This window comes from Schistocerca americana, chromosome 3 (assembly GCF_021461395.2).
Source record: "Schistocerca americana isolate TAMUIC-IGC-003095 chromosome 3, iqSchAmer2.1, whole genome shotgun sequence".
Lineage (NCBI taxonomy): Eukaryota > Metazoa > Arthropoda > Insecta > Orthoptera > Acrididae > Schistocerca > Schistocerca americana.
In genome coordinates, this window is record NC_060121.1 from 771,732,901 (window position 1) to 771,751,257 (window position 18,357).

At 40.2% G+C, this 18,357-nt stretch overlaps 1 protein-coding gene across 1 annotated transcript in view; it reads right to left on the reverse strand.

Annotated features, from left to right (window-relative positions):
• The window catches only part of LOC124607191 (lipid droplet-regulating VLDL assembly factor AUP1-like), a 93,806-nt gene that overhangs the window by 74,712 nt on the left and 737 nt on the right, over window positions 1–18,357 (reverse strand). The window contains exon 3 of the mRNA XM_047139412.1: window positions 3,206–3,356. Coding sequence (XP_046995368.1) covers window positions 3,206–3,356 — 151 coding nt within the window. The remainder of the gene's footprint in view (window positions 1–3,205; window positions 3,357–18,357) is intronic.

Here is an 18,357-nt window from a genome sequence, read left to right on the forward strand (position 1 = left end):
GTTGCTTCACTATCTCTGTGACACTCTCCCAGGGATTAAACAAATGTGTGACCATTTGTGTTGCCCTTCTTTGTATATGTTCGATATCCCCTGTTAATCCTATCTGGTACAGGTCCCACACACTTGAGCAATATTCTAAAACAGGTCACATGAGTGATTTGCAAGCAATCTCCTTTGAAGACTGATTGCACTTCCCCAGTATTCTACCAATAAACTAAAGTCTACCATCTGCTTTATCCTGTGGCACTAGCTTGCGAGTGAGTATTTGAATCATTTTGTATTAATTTCAATCCCATTTTTATGGTGTCCTTTATCTATTTCAGCGCATAATGTTCAAGTTTTGGCCATTTTGCATTCAGTCCTCTATTTGCACATTTAGTCTTCCTTATTTATTTATTTATTTTTTTCAGTTCTTCTGTGTTACCCAACAATCGTAAAGGCTTTTTTTCTGTTGGTGGAGAGCTGAAATGCTGACCAGTTGCTCTGTTTCCAGGTTGTTCTGCATATTCTACTACTTTCAATTTATAGCCCGCATCATATGAATACCTTTTATTTTTTCCATTACAAAACGAGCTACTTACAAAAATATTGTACTGTTACCAATAACACAAATCAATTTCAGTTCAAGTTCACTGGCACTGTCGACTGCAATGACACATCATAGGTCAGACAGTGTTCTGGGTTTGTGATGGTGGGGTAGGAGGGAGATAGTAGTAAGAGCAAGCTTTGAGTCCCCACAACTCATGTTTGTCGCATTAGTGCAATGCTGCTGCCAGTTGAATCCAGTTTTGCCAGATAGAGAGAGGTATTCTGCATCATCCAATATATGGCCATTTTTAAGATTTTAAATCAAACACTGAACTTTTGATATTAATTTGAAGTATAAGATACACCTGAATTTTGGAGGCAATTTTTGGAAGAAAAAAGTGCATCTTTTAGTCTGTAAAATATGGTAACAATAATCATGATCTCATGTAACTTCATCCATAAAACACTGGATGCTCTGCACAACACTGCATGGTCCAAAAGGCTTTTTCGTAAATGCAAACAGACCAAATCAGGCACAGACGACAATTTTACTTACATCTTCTGGAGCAACAAGTACCTGGTAAAATGCACATACCAAATGTAACCAAATGTAGTGATCAGGAATTTTTCTAGGATTGGGTTGCCAGTAATCATCACACTGACATCATCCATCAGTCTTTCTGGGAACTATGTGCAGCAATGAGCCCAACTACTACTTGACAGGCAGCAGATTCCTTGTGAAGGCATAAAGGAAAACTCTTGTTTCACTGCTTCCACCTTTTCTACCGTTAAGCAACAAGATCAAGCATGAAATGGTGGTCCCGGTGTTGTCAGTATGTAATGTAGTGTCGAATGTCTTACCAACACTAGTGTAGGCAGCTGCCAAAGTACTTCTGGGAAGTGCTCGAGAAGTTCTATATAAGGAGAATCACCTGCAATCATTCACAGAGCTGTATTGTCCACATAGCGTACTCATCCATGACTGTTCGATTAGTGGTGGTGTCGAGGAGACGGCGACGATAGTCCGGGAGCAGGCCATAAAATGATAGAAAGTCTGCTCTAAGAAAAGGATACATTACATCTGCCACAATAATTTGCCAATCAAACTTGCGGCACAGGCCTAGGTTTAGCTACAGTGTCATGTGACCATATGTTTGGATGAACCACTGGCAGAAGAAAGACCACAGAGGCACACATAATATAGAACTCAGTGACAAACAGTCATGGTTGCTGTTTGGAAAGCTAGTCAATATCAATAATGATCTCCTGGCATGTTTATCATCTCACGTGGAGGACAAGTTCAGCAATTTGTGCCTGTCATGATGCGATAGCATTATACAACTGTGAGCCAATAGCTGCTACACCTGTGGACACATACTTTACTGAGATGCAGTCTGCAGTTTATGCAAGTGCATCAAGATCCAAAGTGCATATCTGCGCGTCTGGTGGTAAGAGCAACAACCAGATATCTCGTAGGACATCCTCACTGACAGCGTTACTTGCTAGAATCCGTATCTGGCACAATAACTGTGAGGAAGTGTGGTCACATAATTCCTCAATATGCAGTAACTTCTAGAGAAGTTTTGCTTTGGACTGTAACACGCGTGATCCAGGCGCTCTTAATTGGCGAGTACCGGTTGGTGCTTGGTGGTAAAGCCAAAAATATCCTTCCATAGCCATGTCTTCATTTAATGCAGCAACAACATAACCGTATTTGGTTTCATCAGTGAGCTAGCACAAAACTGACTCTGAAGCTGTGCAAACTGCAAGATTGGGTTTTGCTACAATTGTGGTGGTGGTGGTTTGACCATGACTGTTAACCACTGCATTCGGAGGCATGCCAACAGTCAGTGATGAATCCAACATTACAAAACTATGATACACTATGCAGAAGGCTGGTGGCATGACTGATTTCTGCTTGATGTCTGGGATGGAACTGCAGTTCAGTGCACAGAAAGTGCAAGATGTGATTGGTCTGTACTTGATGTTCGTAGTGAAATGGTATGTAACATCAATTAACTCCACAGTTCATGTCGACTTCCGCCAGATAGGTTGGTCAGTGCCCGGGATCAAGTCTGCATCACCAAAAATGTTGTGGCTTGGAGTAAATCTGCTTCATTGCAACATTTAATAACACAGTATGTAAAGGTGTAAAATGGTCTGATAATACAGAGAGAGAATCCATACAAGGAATAATTAAAAAACCAAATAATCTATGAATGTCAGTGATATCATCACTCAGCACAAACACTTTGCATCTTGAACATATCTGATATAACGATGCACAATCACTACAGGTTAAATGTAAAAGGAAGCCACATATTTTGATGAATCTTCATCTTAAAAGCTCCCTAATCAGTCATTTCATTATTAATGGATCAAAGCACTCATTACTTAAACATGTTCATGTATTCATTACTGAAACACGCTTATTTTAAGTTATAATGCAGCTCAGGACCATGCTGAACTTTCAATCTGCACAACTTGAAGATGTTGCAGGGGAATACCTGTTACATGTATCACTGAAATAGTTACCAAATAATTACATACAAAGTGACTCACTACCCACATACAGCACCAACCTCATCTATAAAACACATACGAAAAATTCAGCAAATGTGCATACCCAGTAAATATGATTTTTTTTAATAATAATAAAAAAAGACAAAGTTCTTACCGTTAGGCAACCTAAAGTGAGATGGAAGATGAGAGCATCCCAGCGAGTGACATGATTGGCCACAAATACCCGGCTGGTGGTATCTTTGGCTTCCTTGTTCTCATGTGATACTAAGAGACCAAGCAAAGGGCAGACAATATGGAAGGCCTTGCTGTAAAATTATGATAAATTTTGAAAATATTTTTTTACATCAAAGAACATAACAGGAATCAAATATGTAACACAGAGAGCAGACTAAGGCAAATTCATAACAAAGTACAGTATTTTGTTTCCATTTCATCCAAAGTTAAAGTGAAACAGCTAAGATTTTCATATGTACCAAAACACACAGTCTTCTCCTCATCCCTGCAATAGAAACCAAATAACGCTAGCCTCACTAGCCAATTGTAATGAATTGTGCAAGTTCCTTCAATTAACAGAATTTCATTACAAATTAGAACATGAGTTACCAGTTTAATATAGTTTGTACAAACTATTTTGAAAGTATGAAAAAGCTGGTTATTTGCTTTACTCAGAAAATAGTTTGTCCCATCCAAAGCACTTTATCAATATTTTACCAAAATCTAAATAATCAGTTATAATAATTATGAATTATGATATTGCCTGATACAGGTTTTGAATCATTTCACCCAAATCTGTACGAACAGCCTTTAAAGCCAAAACATTTATTCAACTTAAATCAGTATACAGAAGAACAACCTCAATGCTATTGCTCCCATTACACTGCATAGGAGAGTTTGAAATTCACAATTTAAAGACCAGCAGGGGTAGGAGGGGGGGGGGGGGGGTAGGCAAGTATATTCCACATAACCAAAACTATTGTCAACAGCCCTAGAGAAAATTTCAGTTCTTTATACAGGGTAAAAAAGAAGCAATACCCTTTAATGACACAGTCAAGGCAGCCTGTAAAAGGAAAAAGAAGGCTTATCAAAAATGGCATACTAGAACTCAGGCAGACAGAGAAAGTTATGTTGAAGAAAGAAACAAAGCCAAACAGATAATTGGAGCATCCAAGAATAAATCTTGGGAAGACTTTGGAAACAGGTTGGAGACTTTGGGTCAAGCTGCTGGAAAACCATTCTGGAGCGTAATTAGCAGTCTTCGAAAGGGAGGTAAGAAGGAAATGACAAGTATTTTGGACAGGTCACAGGAAAACTGCTGGTGAATCCTGTTGATGCCTTGGGCAGATGGAGGCAATATTTTGAAGAATTGCTCAATGTAGGTGAAAATACGATCAGTAATGTTTCAGATTTCGATGTACAATTGGACAGGAATGATGATGGAAATAGGATCACATCAAAGGAAGTGGAGAAAATGGTCAACAGATTGCAGTGCAATAAAGCGGCTAGGGTGGATGAAATTAAGTCAGAACTCCTCAAATACAGTGGAATGTCAGGTCTTAAATGGCTACACAGGATTATTGAAATGGCGTGGGAGTTGGGACAGGTTCCACCAGACTGGACGAAAGCAGTAATCACACCAATCTTTAAACATGGAAACAGAAAAGATTGTAACAACTACAGAGGTATCTCTTTAATCAGCATTGTGGGTACAATCTTCTCAGGTATTGTTGAAAGGAAAGTGCGAGTATTAGTTGAGGACCAAATGGATGAAAATCAGTGTGGGTTTAGGCCTCTTAGAGGTTGTCAGGACCAGATCTCTAGCTTACGGCAAATAATGGAGAAGTGTTACGAGTGTAACACGGAATTGTATCTAAGCTTTATAGATCTAGAAAAGGCATATGACCGGGTCCCTGGGAGGAAGTTATTGTCTGTTCTACGAGATTATGGAATAGGAAGAAAACTTTGGTAAGCAATTAAAGGTCTTTCCATAAATAGTCAGGCAGCAGTTAAAAGTTGACGGTAAATTGAGTTCATGGTTCAGAGTAGTTTCAGGGGTAAGACAAGGCTGCAACCTGTCTCCACTGTTGTTCATATTATTTATGGAGCATATGTTGAAAACAATAGACTGGCTGGCTGAGATTAAGATATGCGAACACAAAATAAGCAGTCTCTCAAAAGCGGATGACTTAGCTGTGATGGCAGAGTCGATTGAAAGTTTGCAAAGCAATATTTCAGAGCTAGATCAGAAATGTAAGGACTATGGTACGAAGATCAGCACCTCCAAAACAAAAGTAATGTCAGTGGGAAAGAGATATAAACGGATTGAGTGCCAAATAGGAGGAACAAAGTTAGAACAGGTGGACAGTTTCAAGTACTTAGGATGCATATTCTCACAGGATGGCAACATAGTGAAAGAACTGGAAGTGAGGTGTAGCAAAGCTAATTCAGTGAGTGCTCAGCTACGATCTACTCTCTTCTGCAAGAAGGAAGTCAGTACCAAGACTAAGTTATCTGTGCACCGTTCAATCTTTCGACCAACTTTGTTGTATGGGAGTGAAAGCTTGGTGGATTCAGGTTACCTTATCAATAAGGTTGAGGTTACGGATATGAAAGTAGCTAGGATGACTGCAGGTACTAGTAGACGGGAACAATGGCAGGAGGGTGTCCACAATGAGGAAATCAAAGAAAAACTGGGAATGAACTCTACAGATGTAGCAGTCAGGGCGAACAGGATTAGATGGTGGGATCATGTTACATGCATGGGAGAATCAAGGTTACCCAAGAGACTCATGGGTTCAGCAGTAGAGGGGTAGGAGGAGTCCGGGGAGACCAAGGAGAAGGTATCTGGATTCGGTTAAGAATGATTTTGAAGTAATAGACTTAACATCAGAAGAGGCACCAATGTTAGCACTGAATAGGGGATTATGGAGGAATTTTATAAGGGGGACTATGCTCCAGACTGAACACTGAAAGGCATAATCAGTCTTAAATGATTATGATGATGATGATGATGATGACGACCCTTTAATGAAACAGCCGAGTCACCATTTTTTGAGGAATTTGTGCTGTTTGCATCTATTGTGGGTAAACTTCAACAAAGAAGGGAACAGCTTAATAAGGGAAATTTGAAACTATGACAGAAATCAATAATAATATAACTGAAGTTCCCAAAATTATGAAAAGAAAAAGTCCATGAAATGTTTCAAAAAATCAGTACATATAAACAAGCAAGAATAACATAACAAATGATTCTGTTACAAAAAGGATAGCTCACCATATAGCGGAGATGGTGAGTAGCAGGTAGACACAACAGAAATACCTTCAAAGCTCTCAGCCGAACAGACCTTCATCAGAATTAGACAACATACACACAAACACCCATGCAAACACAACCCATACACACACTACCACAGTCTCTGGCCAGCCCTGGCAGCCAGATCATTATTCCATTCTGGATTTTCCATTATTTGATTTTGCCTGACAGCTTTTGATTGATAACAAACGATACAGTACGTGAAAGAAAAACAATCAACAAAAATTTTTATACACACAATAAATATTCTAAGTGGCCCCCTTCGTCACACACTACACATCTAAAAGTAGTGCAATGATGCTCATACCTGACTTAGCATAAGAGTAGTCTTTATGTACTCCCACAAAAAAATTATCACAAAGTGTTAAATTAGCAACTGTGATGGCCACTTAAGTAGGGAATGGTCAGTGGCTGCAACAGCACCCATCCTGTGATACGTAATCTTGTACACAGCTGTCGAAATGGGGAGAGGTGCCATCTTGCTGAAAGATGAAATCTTCGCCATCAGTTTCAGGTTGTGACACATGCCACAGTTTTAGCATGTCAAGATGTGTGACAACATTTTCAACAACTGCAGTCAGTAACGTAGTCAGTGGTTTGCAAAACTAACTTGCCGGCACCATATCCAAAAATCTCACAGTTTGTCTTCCACGTGCTCTATCATTTGTTCCTAATGTTTAGCCATTCACCCATACCATTTTTTAGAAATGTTTCACGTACTTCATAATTACCCATAGTAAAACTGTGCTCAAATAGTGCATTTTGTCATAGGTGACAGCAGGTAAATCTCTTTACCTTTTCCTAAAGATAGAACTGGCTGTTTGAATACTGACCCATTCCAAATGACGGAAAATGTTTGTAGGTTGATTCTTAAAGCCTGTCTCCTGCTCCACCGGAGAGTGCGTCCAAATTGAGGAAGCTGGAAATTCATCATTATAGGAAATATATTGCGTGTGATGATCTATTTCGGTTGCTGTATTGTGCTTTGTTGATGAGTTTTTGAATTTTCGGCAGATGCAGATTGGGACTTAAAATATGAAACTATTCTAAAAACAAAGTTTCCCCAATGAGCAAATGAGAAAAGTGCATTGAGAATTAATAAAAGGGACAAATGTTTGGTTTGGTTTGGTTTGTGGGGCGCTCAACTGCACAGTCATCAGCGCCCAATAAAAGGGACAGAAAAAATACTTATGTCAGCGAACAAAATGGAGTGGAAAACATAATTGTGACTGCAATGGGAATGAAATGGAGAGGGATAGGACACGTACCAGGTAAATCAATGGTAGACACAGTGGGGAAGTTCTTTGCTGGACTGAGAGAGAAGAAAAAAAGAAACGATAACCTAATGGAAAGGGAGTAAGTTACATTAGAAAACATATAGGAGCGATTTGAATGCATGAACTAAGATTGTAATACACTGGGAAGTCTAGAGGAGGTCTTCATTCAGCAGTGGGTAGCAAATTGCTGATATAAATGTACTAATCAATTGCTGATATATGTAATACCAACAAATCTAGGACTTTCAAATATTTAATATGGCAGGAAGTTAGAAATGTAAGTTCCATAAAAACGAAAATCATCGATTTTTGATAATATAAAGTAAATGGATAGAGAAAAAGTCTACTCACCAAGTGGCAGCTGGAGAATGTACATAAAAAATGGTTTTAGGTAAGCAAGTTCTTGGAGCCAGTGGCTCCTCCTCGTGGTAGAAAGGCTGAAGGACAAGGAAAAGGGGGGGGGGGGGGGTGAAGGGAAAGGACTGGAGAGGTTTATGAAAAGGGTTAGACTTGGCAAAAGTCACCCAGACATTACTGCTAAAACATCGTGATCAAGTTAACATGAGCGAAAAGCTAAGTGTACTGTATGTAACACCGGTGGGAAGCGGACAGCGAAAAATACACAGGTCAAAATATGAAAGATGTAGAAAACTAAAACGGAGTGAGGAAAGGAGCAGTTACTGTGAAGGGCTGCTGAGAGGGAAGAAATTAACGTAAATAAGCCCAGGTGGGTGGCGAGAACCAAGAACATGTTGTAGCATTAGTTCCCACCTGAGGAGTGCTTAGAAACTGGGGGAAGAACTCAGATGGTGTGTGTGTGTGTGTGTGTGTGTGTGTGTGTGTGTGTGGTGGAAGAGCTACCTAGGTGCCGATTGTCATATTGTAGAGCATGCTCTGCAACAGGATATTGCGTGTTGCCTGCATGCCACAATATATGCCTATGCCCATTCATCCTGACTAATCAGAGACTGGGAGGCTGAGGAAAAGGTGTTCTAGGTATAGTGGGCGAAATCTCAGACATAATGGATCTCATTTCAGATGTTTTGGAGGCATTAACAGTACCAGGATTGGATATGATGGCCAAGGAAATCTGCTTTTGAACTAGGCTCGTGGGGTAATTATGTCCAGTGAAGGCTGAGGTGAGAATGGTTGTGTATTGCTATAAAGAGTCTGCATGCCAACAAATGTTTCTGTGTCAAATTCCAAGGCTTGTACAGGAGCAGAAAATTTGACATGGAAGGGATAGTAACTGTCAAAATGTAAGTACTGTTGTTTGTTGGTAGGTTTAATGTGGAGAGAAGTGTGTAGCTGGCCTTCGATGAGGATGAGATCAATATCAAGGAAAGTGGTATGGGATTCGGAATAGGGCCATGTGAAATTTAATTGGGAGAAGATATTTAGAGGTTTCAGGAATCTTAACAGGTCAGCCTCACCACGAGTCCATATGGCAAAGATGTCATCAATGTATCTAAACCAATCCAGGGGCTGAAGGCTTATGTATCCCAGGAAAGCGCCCTCCAAGCAACCCATGAAAAGGGTGGCATAAGAAGGAGTCGTCCTGCTTCCCATGGCTGTACACCCTGATTTGCACCTACATCGTACTTCACAAGCCACCTAATGGTGTATGGGAGAGGGTACTTTTGGTACCACTATCTGATCCCTCCAACCCTATTCCACTCGCGAATAGTGCATGGGAAGTACGATTGTCGGTAAGCCTCCGTATCAGCTCTAATTTCTTGAATTTTCTCATGGTCAATACACAAGATGTATGTGTGTGTGTGTGTGTGTGTGTGTGTTGGGGGGGGGGGGGGGGGGGGGGGGAAGTAATATGTTTTCCGACTCCTGAAATGTGCTGTCCCGAAATTTCAATAGTAAATCCCTCCATGAAGCACAGTGCCTCTCTTGTAATGTCTGCTAGTGGAGTTTCTTTAGCATCCCCGTAATGCTCTCTCGCCAGCCAAATGATCCCACGATGAAATGCGCTGCCCTTCATTGGATCTTCTTTATCTCCTCCATCAGTCCTACCTGACAGGGATCCCAGACAGATGAACAATACTCAAGAATTGGGTGAACAAGTACCTTACAAGCCACTTCTTTTGTGGATGAGTTACATTTCCTTAAGATTGTTCCGATGAATCGGAGTCTAGTGTCTGCTTTTCCCACTATATGTTTAATGTGGTCATTCCACTTAACGTCACTCTGGGTAGTTATACCTACATACTTTACGGCAGATGCTGTCCCAGCTGTTTGTCATCTAAAGTGTAGCTGTAAAGTAGTGGATTTCTCTTCCTATGAATGTGCAATATGTTACATTTATTTATGTTCAGGGTCAACTGCCAGAGGCTGCACCATTCATCAATTCTCTGCAGGGCATTCTTTAAATTCTTACTATCTTCTGGTGTTGCTACTTTTCTACAGGCAACTGCATCATCTGCAAACAGCCTTAAAGAGCATTTCGACACTTTCTACTAGATCATTTATATATATATTGTAAACAGCAAATGTCCTATCACACTTCCCTGACATACTCCAGATATTACCCTTACATCTGTTTATTTAGTTCTGTTAAGAGTAACGTGTTGAGTTCTATCTGCAAGAAAGTCTTAAATCCGATTGCAAGTCTGCTCCGATACTCCGTAAACTTGTATTTTTTTCATTAAACGGCAATGCGGGACAATGTCAAATGTCTTACTGAAATCAAGGAACATGGTATCAACCTGAGCACCACTGTCCATTGTGCTGTGGATCTCACGGAGGAACAGAGTGAGCTTAGTTTCGCAGGATCTCTCTTTGCAGAACCCATGTTGATTTTTATAGAGGAGATGTTCATTTTCCAAAAACGTCATAATTCTTGAGCATAAAACATGTTCCATAATTCTACAACAGATTGATATCAAAGATGTAGGTCTATAATTGTGTGGATCTGTCTTAAGGCCTGTCTTGAAAATGGGAATGATCTGCACTTTTTTCCAGTTGTTAGGTACCTTTCATTACTCAAGCAATCTACAATAAATTACTGCTAAAAGGGGAGGAAGTTCTTTCACATAACCTTTACAGAATCTTATAGGTATCTCATCTGGTCCTGATGCCTTACCACTACTAAGCAATTGTAGCTGCTTTCCAATTCCATGATCTGTTTGTATGTATGCCCCTCACTGGTAAAGTAGTTGTTGGTAAGTATGATGTTGATTAAAGTGAGCAGGAGGGATGTCAGAGGTTTGGAAGCAGGTGGGCGTTAACTAAGGGCATATTCAGTGGCAGATACACTATGTATCTGGGGGATATTGGTGTAGAGACAGGTGGCATGAATGATTACAAGCAAGGTGTGTGGTGGGAGTGGGAAGGCATGGATTTCAAACAACCTGGGAAATGGTTGGTGTCTAATATAGGATGAAGTCTTTGTACTATGGGTTGCATTTGTTAATGAACCAAGGCAGATATACGTGTGGTGAGTGCTTTGAAGCCAGCAACTATAGGACAACCACAATGACTGGATGTGTGGATCTTAGGAAGAAGGTAAAAGGTGAGGATGTGTGGTTTGAGTGGCGTAAGAAGTACTACAGACTGGGGTGTTAAGTCCTCCAGAGGAGCCTGAGGTTTTAAGGACAGACTGCAGGGATGGCATTTTGATGGCACGTGAACCTGCAGTCCCTCCTTAAAACCACAAGCCCCTCACAAGGACAAACAACTCAAACCACAGAACTTCTTACCCCCCACCTTTTACCTTCTTCCTAAGATCCACAAACCCCGCCATTTTGGCCATCCTATAGTTTCTGGCTTCAAAGCACTCATCAAAGGTATATCTGCCTTAACTGATCAACATATGCAACCCTTAGTACAAAGACTTCCCTCCTATATCAAAGACACCAACCATTTCCTACATGGTCTGAAATTTGTGCATGTTCTACTCCCACCACACACCTTGCTTGTCATCATTGATGCCATCTCCCTCTACACCAACATCCCTCACATACATGGTATAACTTCTGCTGAACATGTCCTCAGTCAGCTCCCACCAGATACCAAACCTCTGACATCCTTCCTGCTCACCTTAATCGACTTTCTAAAAACTACCCACCTTTGAGGGGCAGACATACAAACAGATCAGGTGTACAGCCATGGGAACCAGGACAGCTCCTTCCTATGCCAACATTTTCGTGGATTGCTTGGAGGGCACTTTCCTGGGACACATAAGCCTTCAGCACCTGGATTGGTTTAGATACATTGATGACATCTTTGCCCTAAGGATTGACGGTGAGGCTGCACTGTTAAAAATTCCTGGAATCTATAAATACAGACTCCCAATTAAATTTCACATGGTCCTGTTCTGAATTCCATGCCACTTTCCTTGATATTGATCTCATCCTCATCGAAGGCCAGCTACACACTTCTGTCCACATTAAACCTACCAACAAACAACAGTACTTACATTTTGATAGTTGCCATCCTTTCCATGTCAAACGTTCTCTCCCATATAGCCTTGGCATTTGACGCAAATGTATTTTTTCAGTTGTAGGCTCTTTGCAGCAATACACCACTATGCTTATCTTGGCCTCCACTGGGGGTAATTACCCCACGAGCCTAGTTCAAAAGCAGATTTCCCGGGCCATCACATCCAATCCTGGTACTTCTGATCCCTCCAAAAAGCAACTTCGGAGCACGCCACTTGTCACCCAATATTATCCTGGTCTTGAATGTATTAATCAGCTGTCTTAACAAGGACATGATATCCCAAAATCATGTCCTGAAATGAGATCCATTATGTCCGAGATTTTGCCCATCATACCTAGAAGAGCGTTTTGTCGTCCTCTCGATCTCCGCAACGGTTCCTACCTCTAAGACCCTCCCCACAGCAAGACTTGCCCTATGCAATCTCCTACCACAACTACACCAGTCCTGTACGTGGCAAAACATATACTACCAAAGGGAGATCCACCTGTGAAATGACACATCACATACCAGCTGTTGTGTAAACACTGTTTGGCATTTTACATTGGCATGACTGCTACCAAGTTATCAGTTAGTGTGAATGGACTTAAGCAGGAAGAGTACACTGGCAATACACAATATTCTGATGCAGAGCTGCATCACAGTCATGGTCTCGGTGCCTGTTTCGTCACATGCACCATCTAGATTCTTCCATGATACTCTATTTTCTCAGAACTCCTTGGTTCTCGCCACCCACCTGGCCTTAATTTATGTTAATTTCTTTTGTCTCAGGATTTCTTCACAGTAACTACTCCTTTCTTCACTCCATTTGTTTTCTACATCTTTAACTTTCAGACCTGTTGTTTTTTGCCGTCCCCCCCCCCCCCCCAAAAAAAAATCTGTATTACATACAATGCACTTAGCTTTTCACTCATATTAACTTGTTCACAATGTTTTAGCAGCAATCTCTCCATCTGCCTCTGTAGCACGGCAGTAGCGTTACCGCCTACCATGCAAGGGGGACCGGTTTGATTCCCGGTAGGGGACTGGGTTTTGTGTGTCCTTCATCATCATTTTCATACCCACTGACACGCAAGTCGCCGAAGTGGCGCCAACTAAAAAGACTTGCTACGCAGCAGCCGAACCCCAGAGGGGATATTCCAGCCAATAAATGACATACGATCATTTCAATTTTTCAGGAGCAATCTCTATCTTTCATATTAACCTGTCTTACACCTTTAATCTCTCAGGTTCTCAAATCTTTCACTCCCCAACAATCAGTCTTTCCTTGTCGTCCTGTCTGTTAATTCTCCCCTGACCCGGATTCCAAACTCTACCCCTTTTTCCAAACCTCTCCCATTGTTTTTCTTCAACCCTCTTGCTTTTGCTTCAATCCTTCTGCCAGAAAAAGGAGCCACTGTCTCCAAAAGCCTGCATGCCCAAAAACGTTTTTTTTTAGTGTATGTATTCTCCTGCTGCCACTTGGTGAGTAGGTTTTTTATGTATCCAATTACATTATAAGATCCATGAAAAGAATTTCAAACTCACATGGAGATATACAATGTTCATTCTTCCTGTTCACCATCCAAAAAATGTAATAGAGGGAATGATACTTGCATAGTATGCTACCTATTACAACATACCACTCATGGTGAAAGGTGCCAAGTCTACTCTAGACATCCTACAGTGAGTACATCCTTTTATAACTGACAAAACCAGGGCATGGATAAATTATTAGGGCAAACGAAATCCTGTGAGATGGCCAGCCCAAAATTTATGGGGCAAACAGTTATCTTGGCTTCTATTACTGGAATAATATTGTGAAATTTGATAATACAGAATTCATAGAATCACCAGAGGACATTGTTTTTAACTGAGGTTCTGAATTTAACTACTTATGTCTCGCATCCAACATGTACAATATTCACACTGTCGATTATATAACGAACTTCCCCCTTCATTGTTTTGAAGACACACACTAACTTTTCTCTTTCTATTGATCTACCCTTGATTCAACTTTGCTACTTTTCTTTACATCTATCAAGCTTTCATAACACCTGACATTTATCTTACATAAATCAATATATATCTGATACTGAGAAGTCTTTGGCAGAATACAAATAATAAATGCAGTTAAGGTAACCACTAACAACATAACTGAAGCGTTGAGGAATTGCAGCAAATAAAAAAAATGGTTCAAATGGCTCTGAGCACTATGGGACTGAACATATGAGGTCATCAGCCTCCTAGAACCTAGAACTACTTAAACCTAACTAACCTAAGGCATCACACACATCCATGCCCAAGGCAGGATTCGAACCTGCGACCGTAGGGGTCGCATGGATCCAGACTGAAGTGCCTAGAACCACTCTGCCACAACAGCCGGCAGCAGATTTTTTTTTTTTTTAAAAAAAAGACTGTAAACATTGCTGAGCTTTCAGACAATGTCTTCAATTAAATTACCTAACACAAAACCACGCACTACATACGTTGTCCCTACCACAGAACGCAACCTTCTCCAACAGCTTGACTCCAAAACCACCACCTCACTCCTTGTACAACTGATCAACTACATAAGTATCCATAATTACATCTCCTTTGAGGGGAAGATACACCAACAAATTGTGTCATAATTATGAGCACACATATTGCACCCTCATATGCCAATCAATTTAGGGGCCATCTAGATGAAACCTTTCAAGTTGTCCAAGATGCTAACCTCTTGTCTAGTTCAGGTCTATTGATGATATTGCCATGACTTAGACCCAGATTCAAGATACTCTGTACTTATTTCTCCACAGCCTCAATACCATCTCTCCTATCCACTTAATCTTGTCCTCTTCAGCCCAGTAGATATCAGTATCTACCTCTCCTGTGGTTCCACAAAAGCTTTCAGTCCATATTAACTGTGCTAACAATGAACAGCATCCCAATTATGATAGATGCCACCCTTCCACAATGAAAGTCTTATATGAAGTCTGGGCATAAGTGGATGGAACATCTACAGTGACAAGCAATCCGTCCCCAGTATACTGATCTTACTAATGTCTTCAAACAGGCAATACCCTACAAAACAAGTTTGCAAACAGTTTTCTTGGGCCATATTCACATGTCACCATTCCTCCAACCACTTTCGTGAGACAACTGCTAAAAGAGAACTTCTTCCAGTCGCTCTCATCACATATTATCAGAATGCACTGTATCAACTTCTTCATATTCTTCACCAGGGCTTCGACAAACCTGCCACTATGTCTGTAACTGAGGAAAATCCTTCCTGTGTCTCACACAGTAATATTCCACAACCTACCCATCTATGAAATATACTGATGCATCTCATGCCACTCCCGCTCTCAACACCTAGTTATGGGTCACACCTCAATAGCTAATTTAAGACCAAGTGTAATTAGCCCTTTCTTAATTTAAGATGTTTACTTTTGAGATGTTAAATCATATGGAAATGTGATGATTTACTTAGAGCTCATGACCACTAAACTTGAGAAAAACCTTGTTTCACTTGTGTCAAAATATGTAGGGATTAAGTCATATGAACACTTTTAGTGCAGCCATACTTCTCCATGCATTGTAGTTGTAAAGATTTCTCTTCACAATCCATTATCTATGATAACAATGGATAAGTAACTGACATACACTACGTTATTTTTATACACAAGAAAACCAGAGGCAAAGACCTGCAAACATAATAAGATACAGTTTGTGAATCTTTTGCAATTACTGTTATATGTTGTTATCAATGGGGCCGACATGCCACCGCTAGTTACAATTGAATAAGGAAAACAAAATATTAAATATTTTTTATTTTATTAATACAATAACAACTAATCTGTATTTTTAGCACATTATATTCTACATGACTACCTCTAATTTAATGAAATAAAATAATAGATACCCAAACAAGAAACTTAATGACTTAAAACAAACTAATGGACAAAGCCTTTTGAGGCTTGCATATTTGAGTACAAATGATGGAAATACAGAAGTGTCCGATTCCACCCGTCTGCTTTGGCCCATGACGTCACAAATATGGTGGAAACGACCATACACCATGACTCCAATAAGGCGCCTATGACGTCATTACGTAAACATAACAACAAACATGAAAATACATCGAAAACCAACACACACACACACACACACACACACACACACACACACGCGTTCCTCAAAAACCTAATGACACTAACGGGACAAGCGTGGGAAATTGGGGGTTTTTGGGTGGGGCCAAAGTAAATATAAACAAATTTACACACACACACCATCATACTAAAAAAAAACTCCCCTAATTCCACTAAACAGAATGTCCTCTGGAATCAGACAGTTCCCTTGACCTATATAGCTCAACAGCAGCTCCCGACCCCACAAATTGGAATTGAACTCTTCCCTTAACCTATATAGCTCAACAGCAAGTCCCGATACCGGACCACCCACAGCAACCACCAATTGGAATCAATCCAACCACACCCACCCTCCAACCCAACCTTCCCCCAAAATAAAATACTCAAACAAAAACCAAATGCAAAATTTAAAAAAATCTCAATCACACACCACAACTCAACAAAACTGCAACAAAATAGATCCTCCACAACTAAATCACAAACCAACAAACTCCCCCCCCCCCCCCCCCCCCCCCACAAACAGTACCAACGACTTTATGAGGATTGGACAAGTAGCCTGTGCGCATAGGACAGGTGGTCGGCCATGGCCTCGATTAAGGAACCATCCTGGCATTTGCCTAGGAATCTAGAAAAACAAGGGAAAGCCCAAATCAGGATGGACGGGAAGAGCAGAGTAAAAGCACACATTTAGCTGCAACATCATGTCACAAAGCTGCCACAGTACTGTACTAAAAAGTCACTTTTATTTTAATAGCAAATGTGTAACTAACACAACACCAAAAGAGCTAGATTATGTTTGCTGAAGTGAGGTACTTTAACAGATCAAGTTTTGTACAGAAAATTTATATAAACCACAACATAAGAAATGAAAACAGACAGCAATGACACTAATATTTTAGCTTGAGGAACTATTTCTAATTATCGTTTAAGATTTTTGGAAACATAGGAACAAAATGTGCTACAACAACAATGTTCACCCCAACAACAGGCAGCATGAAACCAGAAATAAGCTCTAAATTTTCAGATTAAAATGTACATACAAATAAGGGAAACTTTTTGTAAAGCACATCACATCACATGACCTACGTCTGTTAATGATACAGTGTTTTGAAAAGTGTTTCTGAAGAAGAGAAATTTGTTCACATTGAATACAGACTTAAGGGTCAGGAAGCCTTTTCTGAAAAGTATTTGCATGGAGTGTAGCCGTGTATGGGGGTGAAACATGGGCGATAACCAGTTTAAACAAGAAGAGAATAGAAGCTTTCAAAATAAGTCACTACAGAAGATTGCTTAAAATTACATGGGTAAATCACCCAAAAAATGAGGATGTAGTGAAAAAATTGGGAAGAAATGAAATTTGTGGCACAATTTGGCTAGCAGAAGAGCTAGGTTAATAAGACATATTCTGGGACAGCAAGAGATCATTAATTTAGCGTTGGTGGGTAGTGTGGGGGATAAAAATTGTACAGGGAGACCAAGAGATGAATACAATAAGCAGATTCAGAAGGATGCAAGCAGCAGTAGTTATCTGGAGATGAAGAAGCATGCCCAGGATAGAGTAGCATGGACAGCTGCATCAAACCAACCTTCAAACTGAAGACAACGATGACAATGACAACAACAATTACCACCACAACACAACAACAACAACAACATGTTAAATGACATGAATGCAATATCAGTCACCATCAGCCACATGTTTCAGTCACCTGCTTATTTCAGACACAAAAAGTTCCTAGTGTGGCGAGTGGCAAGTTTGACTGACACCTCAGAGCATTGCCACTTGTAATTTCCTATTACAAGATCACCTGATAAATGAGGAAGGCCCAACTTCAATCGACAACGTATGAAATGTAGGAGATATTATGTTTCAGTACAGAAAAATTCTATAGCAACAAATGCTATGAGAAATATGTTTTTATCAAAAACAAACCTTTGGTAAACTGTTGACACAAAAATGCAACCTCAAATCATCAGGGTACAACCAATGCCTAATTACTAAAACCATCCATCATTATACAGGTGAAAATCTCGAAGAAATACTGAAGCAACAGACAAGTTATCAAAGGATTTCTCATATTTAAATACTATACAATTTCTTTTTTAAATATTAGTTTGTGACACCTGAAATTCAACTTTTAACATGTGAATATGTCAC